General features: G+C 33.2%; 5 protein-coding genes across 6 annotated transcripts; 3 read left to right on the top strand and 2 right to left on the bottom strand.

Moving 5' to 3' along the window:
* The first annotated feature begins 2,718 nt into the window (after positions 1 to 2,718).
* On the top strand, positions 2,719 to 4,125 carry LOC125859378 (dof zinc finger protein DOF4.6-like). The gene is made up of 2 exons (XM_049539116.1): positions 2,719 to 2,871; positions 3,139 to 4,125. Exons 1-2 carry the CDS (start codon positions 2,845 to 2,847, stop codon positions 3,895 to 3,897), a joined length of 786 nt encoding a protein of 261 aa, XP_049395073.1. The 5' UTR covers positions 2,719 to 2,844; the 3' UTR covers positions 3,898 to 4,125.
* Positions 4,126 to 10,994: 6,869 nt separating this feature from the next.
* LOC125858268 (pentatricopeptide repeat-containing protein At2g13600-like) lies at positions 10,995 to 13,684 on the top strand. Its single transcript, XM_049537987.1, has one exon. It carries the CDS (start codon positions 11,036 to 11,038, stop codon positions 13,589 to 13,591), a length of 2,556 nt encoding a protein of 851 aa, XP_049393944.1. The 5' UTR covers positions 10,995 to 11,035; the 3' UTR covers positions 13,592 to 13,684.
* Positions 13,483 to 16,697, bottom strand: LOC125858269 (uncharacterized). Of its 2 annotated transcripts, none has more exons than XM_049537988.1 (5): positions 16,339 to 16,695; positions 15,194 to 15,399; positions 14,792 to 14,890; positions 14,377 to 14,450; positions 13,483 to 14,027 (listed from the first exon to the last, which is right to left on the bottom strand). In XM_049537988.1, exons 1-5 carry the CDS (start codon positions 16,616 to 16,618, stop codon positions 13,802 to 13,804), a joined length of 885 nt encoding a protein of 294 aa, XP_049393945.1. In that variant the 5' UTR covers positions 16,619 to 16,695; the 3' UTR covers positions 13,483 to 13,801. The 2 variants fall into 2 exon arrangements, with proteins under 2 accessions (XP_049393945.1, XP_049393946.1); XM_049537989.1 differs by lacking the exon at positions 13,483 to 14,027 and adding an exon at positions 14,123 to 14,277 and having other exon boundaries at positions 16,339 to 16,697.
* Positions 16,698 to 18,435: 1,738 nt separating this feature from the next.
* LOC125858742 (WRKY transcription factor 22-like) lies at positions 18,436 to 19,224 on the top strand. Its single transcript, XM_049538555.1, has one exon. The coding sequence runs from the start codon at positions 18,436 to 18,438 to the stop codon at positions 19,222 to 19,224; it is 789 nt and encodes a 262-aa protein (XP_049394512.1).
* Positions 19,225 to 20,007: 783 nt separating this feature from the next.
* On the bottom strand, positions 20,008 to 22,083 carry LOC125858270 (uncharacterized). Its single transcript, XM_049537990.1, has 3 exons — positions 21,781 to 22,083; positions 20,613 to 20,855; positions 20,008 to 20,326 (listed from the first exon to the last, which is right to left on the bottom strand). Exons 1-3 carry the CDS (start codon positions 21,829 to 21,831, stop codon positions 20,267 to 20,269), a joined length of 354 nt encoding a protein of 117 aa, XP_049393947.1. The 5' UTR covers positions 21,832 to 22,083; the 3' UTR covers positions 20,008 to 20,266.
* Positions 22,084 to 22,104: the final 21 nt, after the last annotated feature.

The raw sequence follows: 22,104 nt of genomic DNA, 5'->3' as shown, positions 1-22,104 counted from the left end.
CATACTCTGAAATGGAGCTAAAAGGAACATATTATAGTCAACTATATATGTTATTTACGGTCATAATTCGCTATGTTATCATGTTGTTGGTGTTGTTATTTAATTAATACGAGTCTATATTTATTTTGAGATTGAATCAATTTAAATTTGCTTTGTAAAGTTCTATATTGGAGAGAAAATATCTGCTATTAAAAAGAAGTTTTAACGCTCGAATTTGAAATCTCCATATCAGCTCAATCTTTAATGATCAAGATCATAGTAAATTTGCAGGAATTTTACACAAATCTCATAGTGTTAAGAATTAATTACATTCTATCCTTACTCATTTTCAACTTACAAAAATATCTTAAATTTGATGGAATCCGGATACATCTCAAAACGCCCGATAAATCACGTCCTGATTTCAGTTACATCGATCAACAACCCGATACTTCGCGTCTCGATTTCGAAAACATCACTCAACGTCCCGATACATCACGTAAAGTAATGTATCCGAGAATAGAAGAGAGTAGGTATTTTGCAATTATTTCAAATGGTAGAAAATTTTCAAAAATAAAAATAAAATAGTGTTGTATTTAAGTAATTTTTCCTTTTGATTTCTAAAAAGAATATACTAATCTCAGAAATTTAACTGCTTCAAAATTAACTTTAAATTATGACCCAAAATTTCTAATATTTGAATTTGGAATTGGATCGACTCTACCAACGCAACACCGCTTAATTTCAGACATATATATCTAACCTGAATTAAGTTAATTAAACTTGAGAAACATAAATGATATTTAGGAAATTTTCATTTTGATGTGCATATGTTAAAACCTTGAAAATCGCTCATTATAAATTAGTGGGAGTAATGCCTAGGTACTCGCTAGGACGTCAAACAAGTATAATACAAAATAAACCATTAAAACCATTGTAAAATAACTTTTATTTAAACATGAGGAAAATCATTTTCTCCTTCAATAATAATAATAATAAACTTGTGAAATCTAGCATCGAACTATTTCATCATATGCTTCGTTACTAAGAATCTAAATTTAAATTTAATCTGAAAAAATATTTATCGGTTCACCCTAATTTTCAAGAGTAATTTCTTTGGATAGTCACTCATGTTTGAGAAATTATCTAGTAATATCACTTATGTTTGTTTTAGGACTACAATATCATACAACTTTACATATTTTCCTCAAATGACACAAAAAAAAGCACATCTCTCTCCTAATGGGATTCCATGTCACATTATTCATTTTTATTGTTAATAATTTTTTTAGACAACTCATATATTATATCCAGTAAAAAATAATAATTACATAGCACCAAAATTTTCTACCCTAGTTCTGGGTGATTTGGAGGCAAATCTAATTTTTTTTTAAAATATACTGCTAAAATTATCTGGATTAATATATGTAATTATTTTTGTATTAACCTAACTGAGACTTTATAAATATCCGGCTATAAATGCTACGTGTATAAAAACAAACTACCTAATACAAATTATATATATATTTTTTTTATTTTTGTCTTCGCCTATATGAAACTTCTTTTTCTAATATTTGTTACAATTATCCATGTTTACGTGCAGATCAGATTAATTATATATATTTTCTGCCTTCATCTTTATGACGCAAAAACATAAAACACATATAGACACTTTATTTTCAATCACATATCCAAATCATAATTTATTTTTATTTTTTTCAAAATATTAAACTTAAAAAATTAATAATTTATATATATTTAATGAATTTTTATTATAAAATTGAAATTTGAATCAATATTATTAAGTTTGATCGAATTCGTAATCGAAGTATCCGTCTATGCTCACACATAGAGAGCTACAATGATCTTTCTCCTCACCTTTATAAAACTTTTCCTTTTAATTTTCAATGACATATATATATTATTTCTCTTTTAATTTCGGTAAAAAAATTTAAATCTCGAAAGTCAGATGAATTTGTAAGAATTTCGTAATAGAACGAGAATGTGTGCTTGTTAACAACAAAATGATAATGAAGTCTTGTGAAAGGTTGCTCCAAATTCAATTTTGAGTCTCAAGGACTCAAAGCTATGCTTCCACAAACTAAATATCACGTTTGTTTTGTTAATATCAGTGAAGAAGATAAAAATTTCTTCTTTGTTCCTCCCTTTATTTTTTTTCTGTTTTGTGTTCTTCACACTTATCTTCTGAAAAAGCGTTCAACCCCTATTTTAAAAGGGAAAAACAGTTAACTCATTTTTCAAATTGATACTTATCTCTTTTTCAGAAAAAAATTCAAGTCGAGTCGGATCGGGTCTATCCACATGGGCGATCCACAATTCAAAACTTACAGAATTATTTTTTAATTGCAATTTTTATATATATCTATTGAAATTTCTAATATATATATATATAATTGACAATTATTCTTATTTGGATTTGCCTCAGAATTCGTCAGAACTAGGATAGAAAATTTTGACGCTATGTATTTTTTTAACTGAATATAATAACTGGTTGTCTAAAAAAATATTAATAATAAAAAAGAAATAACGTGACATGACATCCCATTAAGAGAGAGATAATATATTTTTTGTGCCAAATATATTTTGAGGAAAATATATAAAATTAGATAATATTATAATCCTAAATCAAACATAAGTAATATTACTAGATAATTTCTCAAATACGAGGGAAATTACTCAATTTTCAACTATAATATGGAACCGCCAAAGAGACATCTTTAAGTAGCTTTTTTTCTCTCTTGTAGCTTTAGGACCAGTGGATTGTTTTCATCATCTGTCTGAAGACTCTTCTTTCTCATTTTTGCCTTTACTTTTTCGTCTCCGCTTTTTCTGCCCTTTGTTCAAATGGATACTTCTTCTCAGTGGCCACAGGTAAAAATTAAACTTTACCATTTTCTAATTCCACTCTATCATCATACTCTTTAATTTCAATCTAGGGTTTTACAATTTTTCTAGCCTAATTTAATTTACTCTATAGTTGTCAATTGTCATGCATACTTTTGATGTTGATCTTCCACATATCAGCTTTTTCTTTTTTATTTTTCTCCATCTTCCAATAAAGTAGCCTCAAAAGCCAATTTCTTTTGTTTTTTACTTACTTTTACATATATCTATGGTGTTTTCCTGTCATATGTGCAGGGTATAGGAATAGTGAAAGGTGTTGATGAAACCTCATCAAAGTTGGATCAAAGGAAACCGAGGCCACAGAAGGAGCAAGCGGTAAATTGCCCAAGATGCAATTCAACAAACACAAAATTCTGTTATTACAACAATTATAGTCTCACTCAACCCAGATATTTCTGCAAGACGTGTAGAAGGTACTGGACTGAAGGGGGTTCTTTAAGGAATGTTCCAGTAGGAGGCGGTTCCAGAAAAAACAAAAGATCTAACCATAACAATATCAACAATAATTCATCATCGTCTTCAACTACATCATCGTTGTCATTATCATCATCCAAAAAATTATTTACAGATCTGGCAAACCCTAACGACCTCAATATAACTTATAATCCAATACCCAGTACTACTACTCCGGGTAATTTCAGTAGCTTTTCTGATTTCATGGCGTTACCTTTGATCCACCCATCAGCTAATTCGGCTTCTACATTCATGCCGAATAATAATTTGTACCCGTCATCAACTACTGGGCTTTCGAATTTACATGATTTGAAGCATAGTAGTGGTATCAATTTTTCTTTGGATGGATTTGAAAATGGGTATGGAAGTTTACAAGGAAGTAGTGATCATCAAGAGGCAAAATTGTTTTTCCCTATGGATGATTTGAAGATTAATGTTTCAACTGTTGATGATCAGTTTGAAGAAAATAGAGGGCAACCAGCAGATCAATCTAATGGGTTTTGGAATGGAATGTTGGGTGGAGGAGGCACATCCTGGTAATTTTTTTTTCTGGAAATTATAAAAGGTGGTGTTTTTTTTTTTTTTTTTTCAAAAGTAATTTTCACTGAGTGACATATTTAGTTGGTTTAATTTCCTGTATTATCAGAACTTCTATTAGTATTTACTACTACTAACAGATAGGATATATATATATATGTATGTGTTTTTTCTTTTTTCTTAACTCTTCATTTGTTTGTGCTATGAAACTTTAATTCTCTTTCATTTGCATATCTTTGAATTGTGTGTTGTGTTTGTGAAAGCTGGATCTTTCTTTTTAGTTTCTTGAGTGCATACAGTTACCATTGTCTTAGTTCTATAAGATTAAAAAAAATAAATTAGACCTCCAATATGTTTTTAACTTCTATTGTGTGACGATGAGATTTGAACTCAGAATGTATTGTTAGCTCTGGTATTACATTGAATTGCGGAGGTAAAAGTTTAAGATTTTGAAATTTATGAGTTATTGCGATAAGTTCAAGCTAATGTACTGTGAAAATTGAAAGTAGTTAAATAATTATAGATGTTTAGTAAATTTTCAAAATATAAATATATGTTGCAAAAAGTATTGAGTTTACGAGATTATGTGATTTTCATTATAGATCTGCCTTGTGCTAAAAGTATATGCGATTATCTCTTTAAAATGTTTGTGCTTAGAAGCGATAGATAAAGATATTCATGAGATTAACTATCTTACTTTGTATATGAAATAGTAAATCCCATCATTTTAGTGCTATTTTCATGAGATTGTTATTATGAAACAAAATAATCTCGTATTTTATCTTATGAGATCGTAAGAATCTTATCATGCGTGCCAAACGATTATGTAATGTTGTCAAAAACTTATCATCCAACCACTCTTCCACGGTCCAGCATGCTTTACTTTTTAGTTTGTGGACAGGTCATATTACTCAGGATTGTCACTTCTTTCCAACTCTATTAACTTTACTTTAATTTGTATCTCACATTATTCCAATCACCTTTTGTTCATGTTTCATTAAAAGTAGGATATTCTACTTCTAAGGATAGCAACCACCTATTACCTAGGTAACACATGAGAACATACTTTTATCACATGCAAACACACTTTTTAGATAAGTTTACTTTAAAAGAAAAATGAACTAGTTTGACATATAGAATTTTTTTTGCAACCCATTAATGGAAGCATTAAGTAGATAAAATGATGGCATATGTTTCTATGAATGATGTGTTTGAGCTGTATACCTTTACTTTTTGTGTCACTCAATTATCTTTGTCACTATATCTTTATTTATATAAACACCATGCACCTAGATAAAATAATGTTGTAGTAATAAAATAAAACAAAGGGATAAAATAATGTTGTAGTAATAAAATAAAACAAAGGGGTTGAGTGCATTGCATAATTTTTGTATGGGACCTACTCAAAAACATTCTCCTTGGTAACAATGTCAGAAAATAAATTACTAATTGTAGTCAATTATGTTCCAAAAAAAAAAAGCTTCCTTTCTGGATTATAGTGGTTTTTTTTTTGTTTTCCGTCCGATATTCGGTGTCTACACTGAGCTTCGACTCGCATATTTTTTTTAATACTCAAGCTCGATCTGAAATCTCTGATTAAGGATGAAACATTCTCATCGGTGTACCACGATTAGCAGGGTGTTATTGGATATGCACATTTCTTTATTATATTTATTTGTAATCTTTGGTGTGGTCCACCTGCGGACATCTACTCCGTAATTTTCTCGAATGTTCGTTTCTCCCAAATTTGTTTTGGAAAGAACAATCTATGGAGTAATTAGTTAGTCTATTTAGAAGTTGGAACCAAATAGTAACATCTAAGTTTATGGGCTAAAGTGGGATATTCAGAATTAAATTTAGACTTGTTAGGTTGAAAAATGTATAAAATTTAAACTTGAAATATTCCACCTTTATCTCATTAACTTGATGACTATAATTAATATCATCGAAATTTTTTAATAGCTTAATATATTGATTATATATACTTTTACATTATTGATAAAGGTTCGATTTTCCTTCCCATATTACTAATTTCTTTCCTATGGTTTTCAAAAAATAATGTTACTATTATTTTATATTTGATGAGTCTATAGTTTGAAATTTATCACAACTTATTTAAATTTAAGAGATTCAAAAATATTTTTCACCTTCTTAAACTTGGTGTCACTTAAAACAAGAACACATAATTAAATTAAACGGAGGGAGTAATTATTAATATCATAGTACATAGGTGGTGCTTAATTAATATACTTGTGATGGTAATTCTTTGCATGTGACTATTTTTTTCTGTACTAATTACATAAATAAAGAAAAAGAGAGCATAGAGTATACATTATACGACACTCGTAAATATTAACCATTTTTGTTGTGTTAGGACAAGAGTGTCGTTTTCTTAAAATCTAACGTTAGATATCTTTGTCAGTCAGTTATATACTTACGTGCAAGAAATCAATGCTTTTGGCGTCTTGCTCAGAAATTAATCTACACGAAATCAAATCAAAATCACATTCTACTAAACTACTAGAAAATACAAAATTAGCTATAGAATTTGTCCGTAATTCTCAGATAAATAATTGATAGTTAAATTGCTTCTAGCTAGCTTGATTAAATTTTCTTATGATCTATCGTTACTTGATTGATAAATGAGATTAGCAGGAGATTTTTTTTGTTTAGCTATAAAATTTTGTCCGTCATTAATTTAGTTTTTTATGATAGTGATGAAGATAGGTTACGTACGTTTAGTCCAATCATTTTTGCTAGCTTGGTACGCAGCTTCAGATATTTATCACAATGAATAGAGATATACCATATAAAGTATGTTTTTTTGCGTTTCATTTGTTAATAGAATTGTCATTTTTTTGTTTTTGTATAAATATATAAATACACAAAAGATTAAGGAACAAAAAGTTGTTTTATATTGGAGTAGGTAAATATGGAGTCCGAAATCAAAAGGGCAACAAATTTTTTCGAAAATTCCAAAAGGGCAATTCAATTAATTATGAAATTAAAAGGGTAATAATTTTTAACACCGTTTAAATTAGGTTTTCTAAAACGAGACTCAAATTTCAATGAGCCTTACAAGGCTCAAATTCCAATGAGCCTTGCAGTTTTTTTTGTTTTTTTTTTAAATAAAAATATTCTCATTTTATTTTCTTGTTTGTTAAAAGTCTAATAATAATAATAATAATAATACATAGTTGTTGATATGATGCATAAAGATAGTTTAGACCTTATTGCTAGCCATTACTTTGTGGTCAATTAGTAGTAAAAAACTATTAGATAAAGTGATAAAAAAAAATAGTTAAAAAAATACTATATTAAAATAACAAACAAACAAAATTTTTAAAAAAATTAATTAAAAACTATACATATAAAATACTATTTTTTTTTATCACTTTATCTAATAGTTTTTGACTACTAATTGAAGTATTTTATTTTTTATTTTCGTTGAAACATATACTGCGTGAAACTTGTACAATGTTGATTTAATTCAACACTATAAAAATAAATCACGCAAGTTTTCGAACTCCAACATATATGCATGGTTCATGTTTACTATAAATTATTTAAAGAGTATATTGTTTTTTTTTTTACCTTGATATGAAGTATAATTTTTCTCATGTTTTCAACATATTCATCAATAGGGCATTTCCACCAAAATAAAGTATGACTAAAGTAGACTGAATTTTATCATTCTGCAAGTGAATAAACCAAATTATAATTTCACATAAAAAAAGTTGAAGAAAAAAAAAACCAAGTAAGTAGTAAATAAGGTCTAAACTATTGGATTTAGTTCGTTTGAAAAACACAAAGTAATGGCTAGCAATAAGGTCTAAACTATCTTTATGCATCATATCAACAACTATGTATTATTATTAGACTTTTAACAAACAAGAAAATAAAACGAGAATATTTTTTAAAAAAACCCTGCAAGGCTCATTGGCGGCTGAGCCTTGTAAGGCTCATTGGAATTTGAGCCTTTTAAGGTTCATTGAAATTTGAGCCTCATTTTAAAAAACCTAATTTAAACGGTGTTAAAAATTGTTACCCTTTTGATTTCATAATTAATTGAGTTGTCCTTTTGGAATTTTCGAAAAAATTTATTGCCCTTTTGATTTCGGACTCGGTAAATATGCATGTCCAAAGTGATAACAGAAGAAACAACATGTGAACATAAATTTATGACCGGCAATTTTGTCGGTTAGCTGACGTACTAACGAATCACATGAAAAGGAAGATAAAGAAGAGTAATTATATATCTAGCACCTTAATAAGGTTAAAAATGAGTAGCTCGATTGGATGAAACATCTCGTGTTTATGTAGAGTTCAGAAAAGAGTTACCTTAAAAGATGTAATTAACTACAAATATTAGTATGTCGTTTTACAGTTCAAATTCATAATTTGTAAATTATGGAGAGANAAGGCTCATTGATGGCAGAGCCTTACAAGGCTCATTGGAATTTGAGCCTTGTAAGGCTCATGAGCCTCGTTTTAGAAAACCTAATTTAAATGGTGTTAAAAATTATTACCCTTTTGGTTTCATAATTAATTGAGTTGCCCTTTTGGAATTTTCGAAAAAAATTATTGCCCTTTTAATTTCGGACTCGATAAATATGCATGTCCCAAAGTGATAACAGAAGAAACAACGTGTGAACAGAAATTTATGACCGGCAATTTTGTCGGTTAGCTGACGTACTGTCGAATCACATGAAAAGGAAGATAAAGAAGAGTAATTATATATCTAGCACCTTAATAAGGTTAAAAATGAGTAGCTCGATTGGATGAAACATCTCGTGTTTATGTAGAGTTCAGAAAAGAGTTACCTTAAAAGATGTAATTAACTACAAATATTAGTATGTCGTTTTACAGTTCAAATTCATAATTTGTAAATTATGGAGAGAATTTTTATTGTTGAAACAAGACTCTCTTTATCTAATAATTTTTGTTAGATTATATAGGATATCAAGCTGCTAAGTCATATTATGAGAGTATTGAAGATCGAGAATGGCGAAGGAGAGTTTTGTTTATTTTTGAGAACCAATTTGAATTCATGTCAAGATATACGAATACAGAAGCCATAGAACATGTAATGAAATTGATGGAACATGATAAGAAAACAAAAATAGACTTACCTATATGGTATTTACTGACCTATAAAAAGCATTTGATAAAGTCCTAATGAGAGTTCTATCAATATGTTTCACACTAGGTAGCTTTCATTCTACCATAAATAGATAGCTCTTCCCTATATAGCATTTTTCAAGTCATGCGCTTATGCACCTCTATAGCACGGTGTGAATAAAAGGGATAAGTAACTCTATTATCATTATACAATGTAGGGAGAATTACATCGCAAAAACTAGTTATTAAAGTGATAAAATCAAGGCTATATAAATTTCATATAAGCCTTTTGATTTACTGATGTAGAACTCAAGTTGCATATCTTATAATATGATCATAATATTTTATATGAAAAAGTTTCAAATCATAATATGTTTTTTTCTTGCGTATTTTAGATAAGGGTAATTTTATCAAGATTTTATCTCTGAATAAAAAAAATGTCATTTCCAATACTTCACAAACTTCGTCAGTTTTTCTATCACATGTCCATTTCATTCAAAGAGCTAAAAAAGATTTTCTCACCTAACCATCATTTGTTTGCGTTACTTAAGCTAATGGTAATATCAAAAAGGGAAAAGGGTTAAAAATGTCCTTAACGTATCCCAAATGGTTCAAAAATGCTCTCCATCTATCTTTTGATTTAAAAATGCCCTCAACGTTTTTTTAAGGTTTAAAATTGCCCTTTTTTAACATCCGGCTGACATGGCAAATGTGATATGGATTTTCTTTATCCATTTCAAAATATATGACCCATTTATTCTAAAAACCCATTTCGAAAAATATGACCCAATAGGCTGATCGTTTTTGGGTCTTTAATTCCAATTAGCTCTAGTTCTCTTCTTTCTTCTCTTTCAATTCATTGGTTCTCCATTCTCTAGTTAATTGCAGAGCATGAGCTTAGGATGCAAAGAAAATTTTCAAACTTCACAATATGTCTATCCAAACTAAAGATGATCTCTGTCTTCTTTCATTGGAATATGTGTACTAGAATCTGGATTTTCACTTTCTTGCCATATTCTTTGTTATTTGATTTCAGCATATAAATTTTTTCTTGTCACTTTTCAGGACAATTCGGAACAGTGCTATAATGAATTTTTTTCAATGTCGACATGTTAATTCTGAGGATGCTCGCAATTCTATGCATTTTTCGTCATTAAATTTTTGGGTTGTTCTTGCTTATGATCCATTTCTTTCACCATTTATTGCATTAGAACTCCATTTATTTCAATGACACAGTTAGTCAACTCGCTAACAGAGCCAACAATTCCAAAATGGAAAAGCCCCTCCATGATCTATCATCCTCGACTGCTACCACCATTCCAAAATGACACAATTTCATTCGCACCTCGAAGGTGTTGTGATTTGCAACCCTAAACTACCATCCTCGGCTGCTACAAAAAAAGACTGAGAATCGCGCTAAAATGGAGTTCAAAGATATGTTAGGTTAATATGTAAACGGGTTGCTGGGTGGGTTGAGTTTTTGTAGCATAGATGGGTCGGGTTGTTGGGCTGGATTTTTAAAAAATTAGGTGGACCAATAAGATGAAGCCATTTGTGTAATTTAATGACTCGTCATTTGCCATGTCAATTGGCTGTTAAAAAAGGGCAATTTTAAACCTTAAAAAAACGTTGAGGGCATTTTTAAACCAAAAGGTGGATTGAGGGCATTTTTGAACCATTTGGGATACGTTAAGGGCATTTTTTGAAAAAAAATTACTTGGGAAGTTTTAGTGAGTCTATTAATTACTTTTATTAATATTATTACTCCCTCCATTTAATAATAGTTGTCCATTATACTATTTTGAGATGTGTCCAACAATATTTGTCTATTTTATGAAATGAATGGATAATTCTAAAATTAAAATGAAGAGAGTATATTTGATTAATAATATTATAAAATTCTAAAATAAGAAACTATATATTTAGTATAGGACCAAAGTAAAATGAAAAACATTAGGATTATTTATTATCTTTTATCGAATTGTGTAAATGTGAAGTTGGAATATCCCCGCTTCACATTATGCTCGAAATGGTCTCCCTGTTTGAACCCATTGCTCAGCCACTCCCATTACAGCCACCCAATGATTCCTTTAATTTCAGAGCTTCTAAGCTTTCCTTTAAAATATCAAATCTACCCCGGCGACGGGATTTTCCACCGCCCATCTCGACGGAGCAGGCTCATTTCTCTCCTTTGGATGACTTTTTAAGTTCAAGCAGCTATGCTTCAGTTCTTGATTCCTGCAAATGCCCCAACCTGGGTAAACAAGTCCACGCACAAGCACTCAAAAATGGGTTTCATGGACACGAGTTTGTTGAAACTAAGCTGCTTCAGATGTATGGGAAATGTGGTTGTTTTGATGATGCAGTCCAACTGTTTGATAAAATGCGTGAAAGAAACTTGTATTCGTGGACAGCTATTCTTAATGTCTATTTAAGTAATGGGCTTTTTGAGGAAGCTTTTGAGTGTTTTAGGCAGGTGCGATTTGAGGAGTTTGAATTGGAGTTTTTCTTGTTCCCGGTGGTGTTGAAGATTTGTTGTGGTTATGGTGGCATTGAATTGGGCAAGCAATTACATGGTACAGTGATAAAGTATGGATTTGCATCCAATGTTTATGTGGGCAATGCTTTGATTGATATGTATGGGAAATGTGGGAGTTTGGATAATGTGAAAGAGGTTTTGAACAAAATGTTGAAGAGGGATTGTGTTTCTTGGAATTCAGTTATTACTGCTTTTGCTGCCAATGGAATGTTAACTGAAGCTCTTGAAGTTTTTAATATGATGTCTGCTGAGGACCATTTTACTCCAAATTTTATTTCTTGGAGTGCTTTGGTTGGTGGATTTTCACAGAATGGATACGACGAAGAGGCCATTGAATATCTCTACAGAATGCAAGTTGCTGGATTCCAGCCAAATGCCCAGACATTGGCGAGTGTACTTCCTGCTTGTGGTAGATTACAAATGCTATATTTGGGAAAAGAAATTCATGGATATCTCACCAGACATGAATTGATGTCTAACTCTTTCGTTGTTAATGGCTTAGTTGATGTTTATAGGAGGTGTGGGGATATGGAGAGTGCCCTCCTAATATTTTCAATGTATTCGATGAAAAATGATGTGTCTTACAACACCATGTTAGTGGGATACTTTGAGAATGGGGAAATTTCAAAAGCTCAAGAGCTGTTTTATCAAATGGAACATGAAGGGAAGTGTGAGGATATAATTTCATGGAATTCAATGATTTCAGGTTATGTAAACAACTTTAAGTTCAATGAAGCTTTGAATATGTTTCACCAGGTAATGCAGAAGGAAGAAATTGAAGCAGATTCATTCACACTTGGCAGTGCCCTTGCTGCTTGTGCTGATATGGGGTTGTTAAGACGTGGGAAGGAGATACATTCCTATGCAATTGGTAGGGGTCTGCAAACAGATCCTTTTGTTGGTGGGGCACTTGTAGAGTTGTATAGCAAATGTCTGGATGTTGGTGCTGCTCAGAAAGCTTTTGATGAGGTAAATGGGAGGGATATATCGACATGGAACGCTTTGATATCTGGCTATGCCCGCTCTGACGACATGATTAGTGTTGAATCCACTCTTGAGAAGATGAAGGCAGACGGATTTGATCCAAATATCTATACTTGGAACAGTATTATTGCTGGCCATGTTGAGAACGCCCATAACGAGTCAGCTCTGCAGTTGTTTCTGGAAATGCAATCCTCAGGTTTGAGACCTGATATTTACACGATTGGAACAGTACTACCCGCCTGCTCGAGGTTAGCAACTCTTGACCGTGGAAAACAGATTCATGCGTATGCAATTAGGTTTGGATATGACTCAGACACCCACATAGGATCGGCTGTTGTTGACATGTATGCAAAATGTGGATGTGTTAAGCATGCTAGACTGGCTTATGATAACATTAAAAAGTATAACTTGGTCACGGAGAATACAATGCTTACTGCATACGCTATGCACGGACATGGGGAGGAAGGAATTGCGTTCTTCATCAGAATACTAAACAATGGATTCATACCTGATGACATAACCTTCTTGTCAGCTCTTTCTTCATGTGTCCATGCAGGACTAGTAGAGACGGGGCTTGAATTCTTCAATTTAATGAGATCTTATAATGTGAAACCAACATTAAAACACTACACATGCATGGTTGACCTTTTAAGTCGGACAGGTAAGATAAATGAAGCATTGAAGGTCGTTAACGAGATGCCCTTGGATCCTGATACAGTGATCTGGGGTGCCTTGCTTGGAGGCTGCGTTATCCATGGGAATCTTGAGGTAGGTGAAATTGCAGCAAACAAGCTTATCAAGCTAGAACCAGGAAACACAGGGAACCATGTCATGGTAGCAAATTTATATGCTTCTGTAGGCAGATGGGGTGATCTTGCCAAAATAAGACAACTCATCAATGAGAGGAAAATGCACAAAAATCCTGGATGTAGTTGGCTTGAAGATAAAGGTGAAATACACGTATTTGTAGCTTGTGATACATCTCATCAAAAAACAGATGAGATTTATGAAATGTTAAATATATTGACATCACAAATAAGAGCAGAAAACTAGAGAGCATTGTACTTTTGTATAGAACAAACAATTCACAATTATTCACATTGTGGTATTGTAATGTCACCAGAATTAACGTATCTTCCTATTGTAGCTTCTGGATAGCCTAGTAGTCGATCCTTGTTGCAAGGATATGCCTCCAAGTGAAATTGCCACTTCTCTGAAGCTTCTGGACATCACACAGGGACAAAAATTGCTGAAACTTTATGGTCAATAAAGGTCTATTGACTCCAGTACTCTACGGCCTTGAATTTGCAAAGCTGTCAATCTCTGTTCTGGATCAAGGGTTGAACCAAATTGACTAGCTGCCCATATCAATGATGCAGATTTCTCACCTAGAAATCGCCTTATGTCTTCATGAATTGTTGCCATGGGAGGCCTCTCCCTCCCGTTTACATGTCCAATGAGAAGCAGTAGAAATTCTCCACACTTGAGCCTGGAAAAATTAATAATTCTCAGAACAATTCAAGCAGAATTGCTAAGCAAATTCAAGCCTTCATGTCACGGTTTTGCTTCTTCTTTTTTTCCTAGATTGGAATGGCACTATCATACTTCCCTAGGTATCAGCCATACACCACCAAAATATTTTCTAAACCACCCGAGAGACAGAGGAGGGAGTACCAGGTCCAACTTCCACGAGGAAAAAAGGAATGGGTGGAAACACTAGAACTAACATGCAGTATGATCTTGATGGAAAAGAAAGTCAATATGATTAGAACGGCATGAACATTGCAAGAGATTTTATGTCGTAATTAAAAAGAAACGAGCTTAAAGAGATGAAATACCTCAATTTTTCATCTACTTGTTTGTCTCTAATCAGTATGGCAACTTCCTCAATGCCATTGCAAGCCTCAAAATCCTAGTACATCACCAACCAGTGGATTGAATAATGGGCTTAATTACTAAATAAACAAAGTACAGATCATCTAAGGATTAAATAGATATGGAGATGCATAAATCTTGAATTGAACCTACTTCTTTAAAACCACAAGTGTTTTTTATCTTGTATTCTTCAGTTAAATGAGGAAACTATCCAGATGTGGCCACTTAAAATAAACACTTTTTTAGGATGATCTCCTCAATACTAACTGAATATAGAAAGCATCTCATACCAAATTCTTTTCAAATAAGTATTACAGGGAAAAAGAACTGGTTCTAGACCACTTCTGTCAATAATAAGTCAAAAGAAAAGATATCTACCGCCTGATTGGCAGATGAATCCAGCATTATAGCAATTAAAGCATCCAAGCATGCTCCTTGTCCCAGTACCCCTCGAGTCGACAATATGTTCATCAACACCTGCTTATTTCCAGTCAAGTTAACTATGCCATCATTTTGAAGTGCTTATATTCATGAAAGTGTAAATTTGAGGGCATAAATAATCTCCAAAGGTAAATTATCAACAAAAAAGAGAGAGAGAGAGAACAGCTAAGCCTCTTTATCAACTACCAAAGGTACCAGCAAAAATGCCATGGAACAGATCATTTCAGAATCATTTGAAGACGCTTATAGTTTCCAGCTAAGTGGGAGCCATGATTAGAGAAGAAAAAAGTTATCAGATCAAATTCTGGTGAGAAAATATGATGTATGGGGGAACTTTACCGGGATTGCCTTGTACTGATGAGCCAAAACATTACTCTCGCAGTGAATCAGACAACAACCTTCCAGAACTCTAAGTGCTAGAGAAACTTCAGAATCAGTTGATGGGCTGGTTATTTCCATAGGTTCCACAGTAAATATGTGGTCTAGACTGGTAACATTCTGGTCCTCTGTATCTCTCAAGGAATGTCTGAAAAGAACTGGAACCACTGTTACATAGCTCACACAGTTAATAGCCTGATCCATTTTCTAAATTAAGCAAAGTAATCTCGAAACTAGAAGATTTTCTGATGTAAGTTTCAACCATTCAACAGAAACTGGAAGGTTTCACCCCAGAAAATTACAGAATAAGCATCAATGAGAATATAAGTATATGAATGGAATAGGTGTCACTGCCCCTAAAGTTCCAAGATTAATTAGTAGTTACTGCATTTCACAGCTGTTCTGGCTTCATCTGTATCCAGCTGAAGTCTCAGATCCTTATCGAATCTGAACAAGTCAAAAACAACATTGTTTGACTTGTTTTAAATAGAATGGAACAGTAATTGAACAGGCTTCCCTTACATGCAATTACCAATTTATCGTTTACTACTTGCACCTCAATCCTCATCAATACTAAACAAGCATTCCAACTCGAGAAGAAACCAAACATCTGTTCGTAACCTGCTAATACAGTTGTGCGAACAATCTTAAACGAACGACTTTAATACCTTTTGAAAACTTCAGAGTAGATTCAAAATATTGTAGTAAGAACAAGAAATGCAGCTCAGATTTCATGCCTTCTAATGATCTTATAATGAGCTGATATAAAACCTAACTGAGCCTCTCCGTGAAGCCAAAACCAATTCCATAAAAGTTCATCTGCGGTATAAATGGATTTAGACAAGCAAAACTTCTTTTTTCCTAAACTACTTGCAGCACATTTGTCAGAAGATGAACCTCAACTACATATTCCCAATTTCCCATTAATGTCATTATAGAATTTCCACATTCACATCTATATAACCAACTTCCCCATCAATGTTTCGGTTAACCAATTGGAGATAAGTAACATTCAATTATATTTTCATAAGTTGCTGCAATTGAAACATAAATAAAACGAAATCATTGAACATCGAAACCCTAGGGTGAGGAGAATGGAGGAAAACCTTGAAGATCGGGAATGGATTGGCTGTGACAGAAGAGGTTGATGGTAGTATCGGACTCGGCCACGGATCGGAGGAACTTGAGGATGACGCGGAGGCCACGAATACGGAGGAAGGAGAACTCAGCACGTGCATCACTGAGTCCTGTGCGGAGTGCGAGTGTCACCTCCCTGTATAGTCTCTGCCGTTCAAGAGAGCTTATTAGCTCCGCCACCGCCGACGGAGATTCCGTCTGAGATTCAGAGTTCGAATCTTTGCTCCAAAACGGAGCTTTTAGATACATTTCTTCGCTCCGGTGTCTTCACCGCTTTTTCCAGCTCGGCGTTAAAAGGAGAACTGAAATTTCGTCTCTTTTCTCGTTTTTTCCCCTTTCCTTTAGACTAAAAAAAATAAAATTCTTTTTTCTTTTTTTGCCCCTCTTTTTTGTGATATTACATCATCATTTAATTAGAAGTTTTGAAATAGAATTAACTTTGATGAAAAGAAAATAAAACCCAGAATATTTGTTTCATTTATAGTAAGTTCAACTTATCACATAATGCTACTCGTCATGTTACAAGTGAAAAGATTCTTTTGAGTATTACTAGAGTAAAACAAATTCGATTGGATACATGGTAAAATAATTTGTTGAGAGTGCATATGGGATAAACAATATTTTAAGAAAGAATTTATTTAACATAATGAGTTCATGATAATTTTGTGAACACCAAATAATTTAGGTAAATATTTGAAAAAATGGTGATAATTTGAGAGAAATTCTAACCTATATACTCAAATACTTTTTTCATATACATCACCACAGTAGTTTTTTTTTGGTCATGAAAGATACTTTTATACAAAATTTAAAACTATTACAGCAAACGTCAAAGGCCTAGAAAATAGCAGTAGAAGCTAACACTATGTTATTGCTATTAGTATCAGTAAGTGAATGTTGTATAAGCCGTTGTTTGGCATCCCCTCGTTGATCAACTTCGAGAGCGGCTGTCACAAAGAGTGGATGGTTCTTGCAAAAAAGAAATTTTCGTGAGTAGATCTGCTACTTCATTTGCCTCTCTGTACGAGTGCACTATTCTCAAATCAAGAAGCTGGCGGAGGAGCCACTGTGTTAATAACTATCGAATGAAAATTATGTAAAACAGCGGTAGAGGTTGGCCTATGGTTCGGGGAATTATCTATCCGGTTGAAATAGTTATCATTGCAGTTGTTCCAAAGAGTCCAAAAAACAAAACAAAGGAGCATTGCTGGTGCCTGGTGGTATGTTCTGGTAAATTGTTTTTGGGTAGCATGAACGAGAATGATGTATCCATATGGTCGGTAATATGTTTGTAGTAGATAGTTTAGTATACATGGCATGGCATGTGTGTCACGTCAATCAATAAATTATTTAAAATAATAACTATTGACACTATAGTAAAGAGAAAGCTACACAAATTGTACCCAATCCAATATATTTACTTGATTAGACTCACCGCCCAAACTATTTATTTAATTTACTGAACCACTAATCCTATATATATATATATATATATGAGTTCTTTTCCCTAATAATAAATGTTATATAGATCTAAATAATAAAAGTGAACGCCTTTCTTTAATATTTTTATTTCTTCTATTTACCATAATTTAAGTAAAATTAATATAAAGTAAAAAACTATAAATTTTAAAGTAATAAATGTTTAGGACTTCTAATATAGTTCAAATAAGGAAATATTTAAAAAGTAATAGGATTTTCTAATATGGTTCAAATAAGGAAATATTTAAAAAGTAAAATATGGTGCCTCCAATCACTTAAAAAAAGGGTTAGAAAACAATGTAATTAAGTTTCTAAATTTATTTCCATAACTCTTCAAATTTCCTTACCTAAATAATAGTTCAAGAATCGAATTAGTAATAAATCTCTCGCCTTGTATAGGAACCGATCCAAATAGTTTGTTTAAACTCCATTTCCCAATGGAAACAAAATCCATATATATAGAATCCAGCATTAATGAAGCCTTCCCCTAGAAGAAAGTTTTCAATGGAAACTAAATCCATATATACAGAGAGACAATCCTACATTAATGAATGAAGCCTTCCCCTTCCCCTTGAACAAGGCTTTCAATGGCTGAAAACGAAAACGAAAACGAAAACGATTGGGATTTATGGGCAGTTGTGAGAAGTTGCGGCAGGACGAACAACTCTGTTCATGATGGTATGAACGTTAATAATACCTCTGTTCTTGTCGATCACAGTGTTCATGAGGATCCTACTCATGGTAACTCTGTTAACAACACACAAAACACAACTTTTTTCCAAGAAGAAACTGATCGTGTTGGTGATTTTACGGACTCGTTCATAACAGAAAACAAGCATTACGTTGGGTTAGATGAAGTTATCAGTCTTTCCAAGAACCTGAATACCAATTCAAGAATTGAACCCCACAACCAAGAAAACCAAACTGAAACTATTCCGAACACACCACTGGTGATTGTAGAACATGAGGAGAAGAAGAAGAACAAGAAGGTGAGATACTCGATGCAGAGTCCAAGTACTGAGGCAGGTAAGGCATTTTGTTACCGCGGGAAGAGCACTGAAAGATATGAAATATTGGCTGAGAAATTGAGTGAGGCAGATCAATGGGGATGGAGAAAGTATGGGATGAAGCGAACTGGTGATTCGACTTTTCTGAAGAGCTACTATAGGTGTAATGAAGCTAACGATTGTCCGGCAAGGAGACATATTCAGAAAAGCTCAACAGATCCAAACAACGTGATTGTAACTTATAGAGGCCAACATAATCACCCTCCTCCTAACCAACACATTGCAATGGTACACGGGAGTCCTAATGCTGCTGCGCCAGTGGAAGACCCATCTTTTCCCTCTTCTACCTCTACTTTGTTATTCAACTAACAAGCCAGTTTTTTACAAGAGAAATTCTTTTGTGCCGTAGTAAGTCAGTCGGGATTGTTTCTAACTAGACTACTGCGTCTTGAACTAGTCACTGTTGAAACTGAAATAGGATCTTCTATTTGGATTTTGAATTTCTAGTGTTATTCTTTCTAATATAGTAATCAAGCTTTTCCCTTTGCATCTCTATCATTTTCAAGAATCACTAGTATTTCCTTTGTTCCAAGAAGCAGCAAGAATTGAACCTAATGATCAGAGCATATAAGCTAAAACAACAGGAAATCTTTTTGTGTTGTTCTATGTTTCGTCAATGCACAGCTATATGATTTAGGACATGTTTTCTTTTTAAGGAGTGACAAGTTCGTCATATCATTGTTCACCAATGTTATTTGGTGGATATGAAGAAATGACTGAAGGTCAACAAACATGAAATTGGAAAAGTTGAACTAACTAAAATGAGAAACTTGTAGTGTAATGAGCCATATGTAAACTCGACCTGTTGTCAAATCCAAGGTCATTAGATATTTACCCTCTACCCTTTACTTATAAGACAGGCGAAGCAATTGTCTTAAATTCCTCATGCTTAAAATACTCTTATAGGGCTCCCGGCTTGAACATAGGGGAACAAAGGATGCATCTGTACTACTAATACACCCTCTCAACCTCTTCTTTCTCTACGACTAACCTCTTCACCCGAGTTTTATGGACACTGCAGTTGGAGTCAACTAGTCTATCTTGGATCTACAAACTTAAGGGAGAGTGATTTCACAATCCACTGCCAATAAGTTTAATGCACTATGAATTTTTTAAACAGGTGTCACTTTGCAAATGTGGGAAACATATCCAGATGCGGCCACTTATTATAGACTTTTTTTGGATGATTTCCTCAATACTAACTAAATATAGAAAAAATCTCCTACCAAACTCTTTTCAAATAAGTATTACAGGTAACAAAAAAACTAGTTCTAGACCACTTCTGTCAATGATGAGTCAATAGAAAAGATATCTACCGCCTGATTTGCAGATGAATCCAGCATTATAGCAATTAAAGCATCCAAGCAAGCTCCTCGTCCCAGTACTGAGTCGACAGTATGTTCATCAACACCTGCTTATTTCCAACCAAATTAAACATGTCATCATTTTGAAGTGCTAATTTTCATGAAAGCGTAAATTTCGAGGGCATAAATAATCTTGAAAGGTAAATTATCAAAAATAAAATAAAAGGAACAAAACTAAGCCTCTATTACAACTACCAAAAGTAGCTGCAAAAATGCCATGAAACAGATAATTTCAGAATCATTTAAAAACTCTTATAGTTTCCAGCTTACTGAGGTATGATTAGAAGAAGAAAGTCACCAGATCAAATGCTGGTATGAATATGGGAACTTTGCCGGGATTGCCTTGTACTCATGGGCCAAAACATTACTCTCACAATGAATCAGACAACAACCTTCCAGAACTCTAAGTGCTAGAGAAATTTCAGAATCAGTTGACGGACTGGTTATTTCCATAGATTCCACAGTGAATATGTGGTCTAGACTGGTAACACTCTGGTCCTCTGTATCTCTCAAGAAATGTCTAAAAAGAACTTGAACCACTGTTGCATAGCTCTGGTAACACTCTGGTCCTCTGTACTAAATTAAGCAAAGTAATGTTGAAACTCGATATACATATACTCAATAATCAATATCCCTGTAAATACCAGTTCCGAATCATGAATATAAGAGCTATACTAATGTAAGTTTCAACCATTCAACAGAAACTGGAATATTTTACCCCAAGAGTATCACAGACTAAACATCAATGAGAATATAAGTGTGTATGAACGGAATAAGTGTCAGTTCCTCTAAAACTCCAAGATTAATAAGTTGTTACTGCATTTCATAGGTGTTGTGGCTTCAGCTGTATTCAGCAGAAGTCTCAGATTCTATTGAATGTGAACAAGTCAAAAGACAACATCGTTTGACTTGCTTTAAATGGAATGAAACAAAAATTGAATAGACTGCCCTTACATTCAAATACCAAGTTATCACTCTAATACTTGCACCTAAAGTCTCATCAATGCAAAACCAGCATTTCAACTCGAGAAGATACTAAACATTTGTTTGTAACTTGCTAATACAGTTGTGCGTACAATCTTAAGAATAGATTGAAGCTTATACAAACGACTTCAATACCTTTTGAAAGCTTCAGCTCGAATTTTATGCATTTTAATGATATTCTAATGAGCTAACATAAACACCTAACCGAGCCATCCATAAAGCCAAATCCAACTCCATCAGAGTTCCTCTGAGTTCAAAATGGATTTTAAACAAGTAAAACTTCTTGTTGCTTAAACACCTTGCAGCACATTTGTCAGCAGATGAATCTCAATTACATTTCCCCAACTTTCGATTAACATCATTATGTCGACTGATATAACTAACTTCTATATCAAAGTTTCGATTAACCAATAGCAGATAACATTGAGTTATATTTTCATAAGTTGCTGTGATTGAACATATAGAAAACGAAAAATCATTCAATGTCGAAACCTAGGGTTCAGAGAATGGAGGAGACCTTGAAGATCGGGAATGGATTGGATGTGACAGAAGAGGTTGATTGTAGCATCGGACACGGCAACGGATCGGAGGAACTTGAGGATGACGCAGAGGCCACGAATACGTAGGGAGGAGAAGTCAGCAGGTGCGTCACTGAGTCCCTTGCAGAGTGTGAGTGTTCAAGCGAACTTATTAGCTCCGACACCGCCGATGGAGATTCCGTCTGAGATTCAGAGTTCGAATCTCTCTCCGTGTCTTCACAGCTTTTTCTAGCTTGGCGTTGAAAAGAGAAATTGAAATTCCATCGTCCCTTTTCTCCCTTTTTTTTGACGGAAACCCAAAA

This window comes from Solanum stenotomum, chromosome 3 (assembly GCF_019186545.1).
Source record: "Solanum stenotomum isolate F172 chromosome 3, ASM1918654v1, whole genome shotgun sequence".
Lineage (NCBI taxonomy): Eukaryota > Viridiplantae > Streptophyta > Magnoliopsida > Solanales > Solanaceae > Solanum > Solanum stenotomum.
This window is presented reverse-complemented; position numbering and strand designations above follow the sequence as displayed.

Coding starts and splice junctions, on each gene's coding strand:
- LOC125858268 (XM_049537987.1), top strand. CDS start 11,036: ATGCTCGAAATGGTCTCCCTGTTTGAACCCATTGCTCAGCCACTCCCA.
- LOC125858742 (XM_049538555.1), top strand. CDS start 18,436: ATGGCTGAAAACGAAAACGAAAACGAAAACGATTGGGATTTATGGGCA.
- LOC125859378 (XM_049539116.1), top strand. CDS start 2,845: ATGGATACTTCTTCTCAGTGGCCACAG. Junction 2,872..3,138: donor CTTCTTCTCAGTGGCCACAG/GTAAAAATTAAA, acceptor TCATATGTGCAG/GGTATAGGAATAGTGAAAGG.
- LOC125858269 (XM_049537988.1), bottom strand. CDS start 16,618: ATGTATCTAAAAGCTCCGTTTTGGAGCAAAGATTCGAACTCTGAATCT. Junction 14,891..15,193: donor ATCAGTACAAGGCAATCCCG/GTAAAGTTCCCC, acceptor GGAAATAAGCAG/GTGTTGATGAACATATTGTC. Junction 14,451..14,791: donor ATTCATCTGCCAATCAGGCG/GTAGATATCTTT, acceptor GTGATGTACTAG/GATTTTGAGGCTTGCAATGG.
- LOC125858270 (XM_049537990.1), bottom strand. CDS start 21,831: ATGCTACAATCAACCTCTTCTGTCACATCCAATCCATTCCCGATCTTC. Junction 20,856..21,780: donor ATCCATTCCCGATCTTCAAG/GTCTCCTCCATT, acceptor TGCTTAATTTAG/TACAGAGGACCAGAGTGTTA. Junction 20,327..20,612: donor ATGAGTACAAGGCAATCCCG/GCAAAGTTCCCA, acceptor GGAAATAAGCAG/GTGTTGATGAACATACTGTC.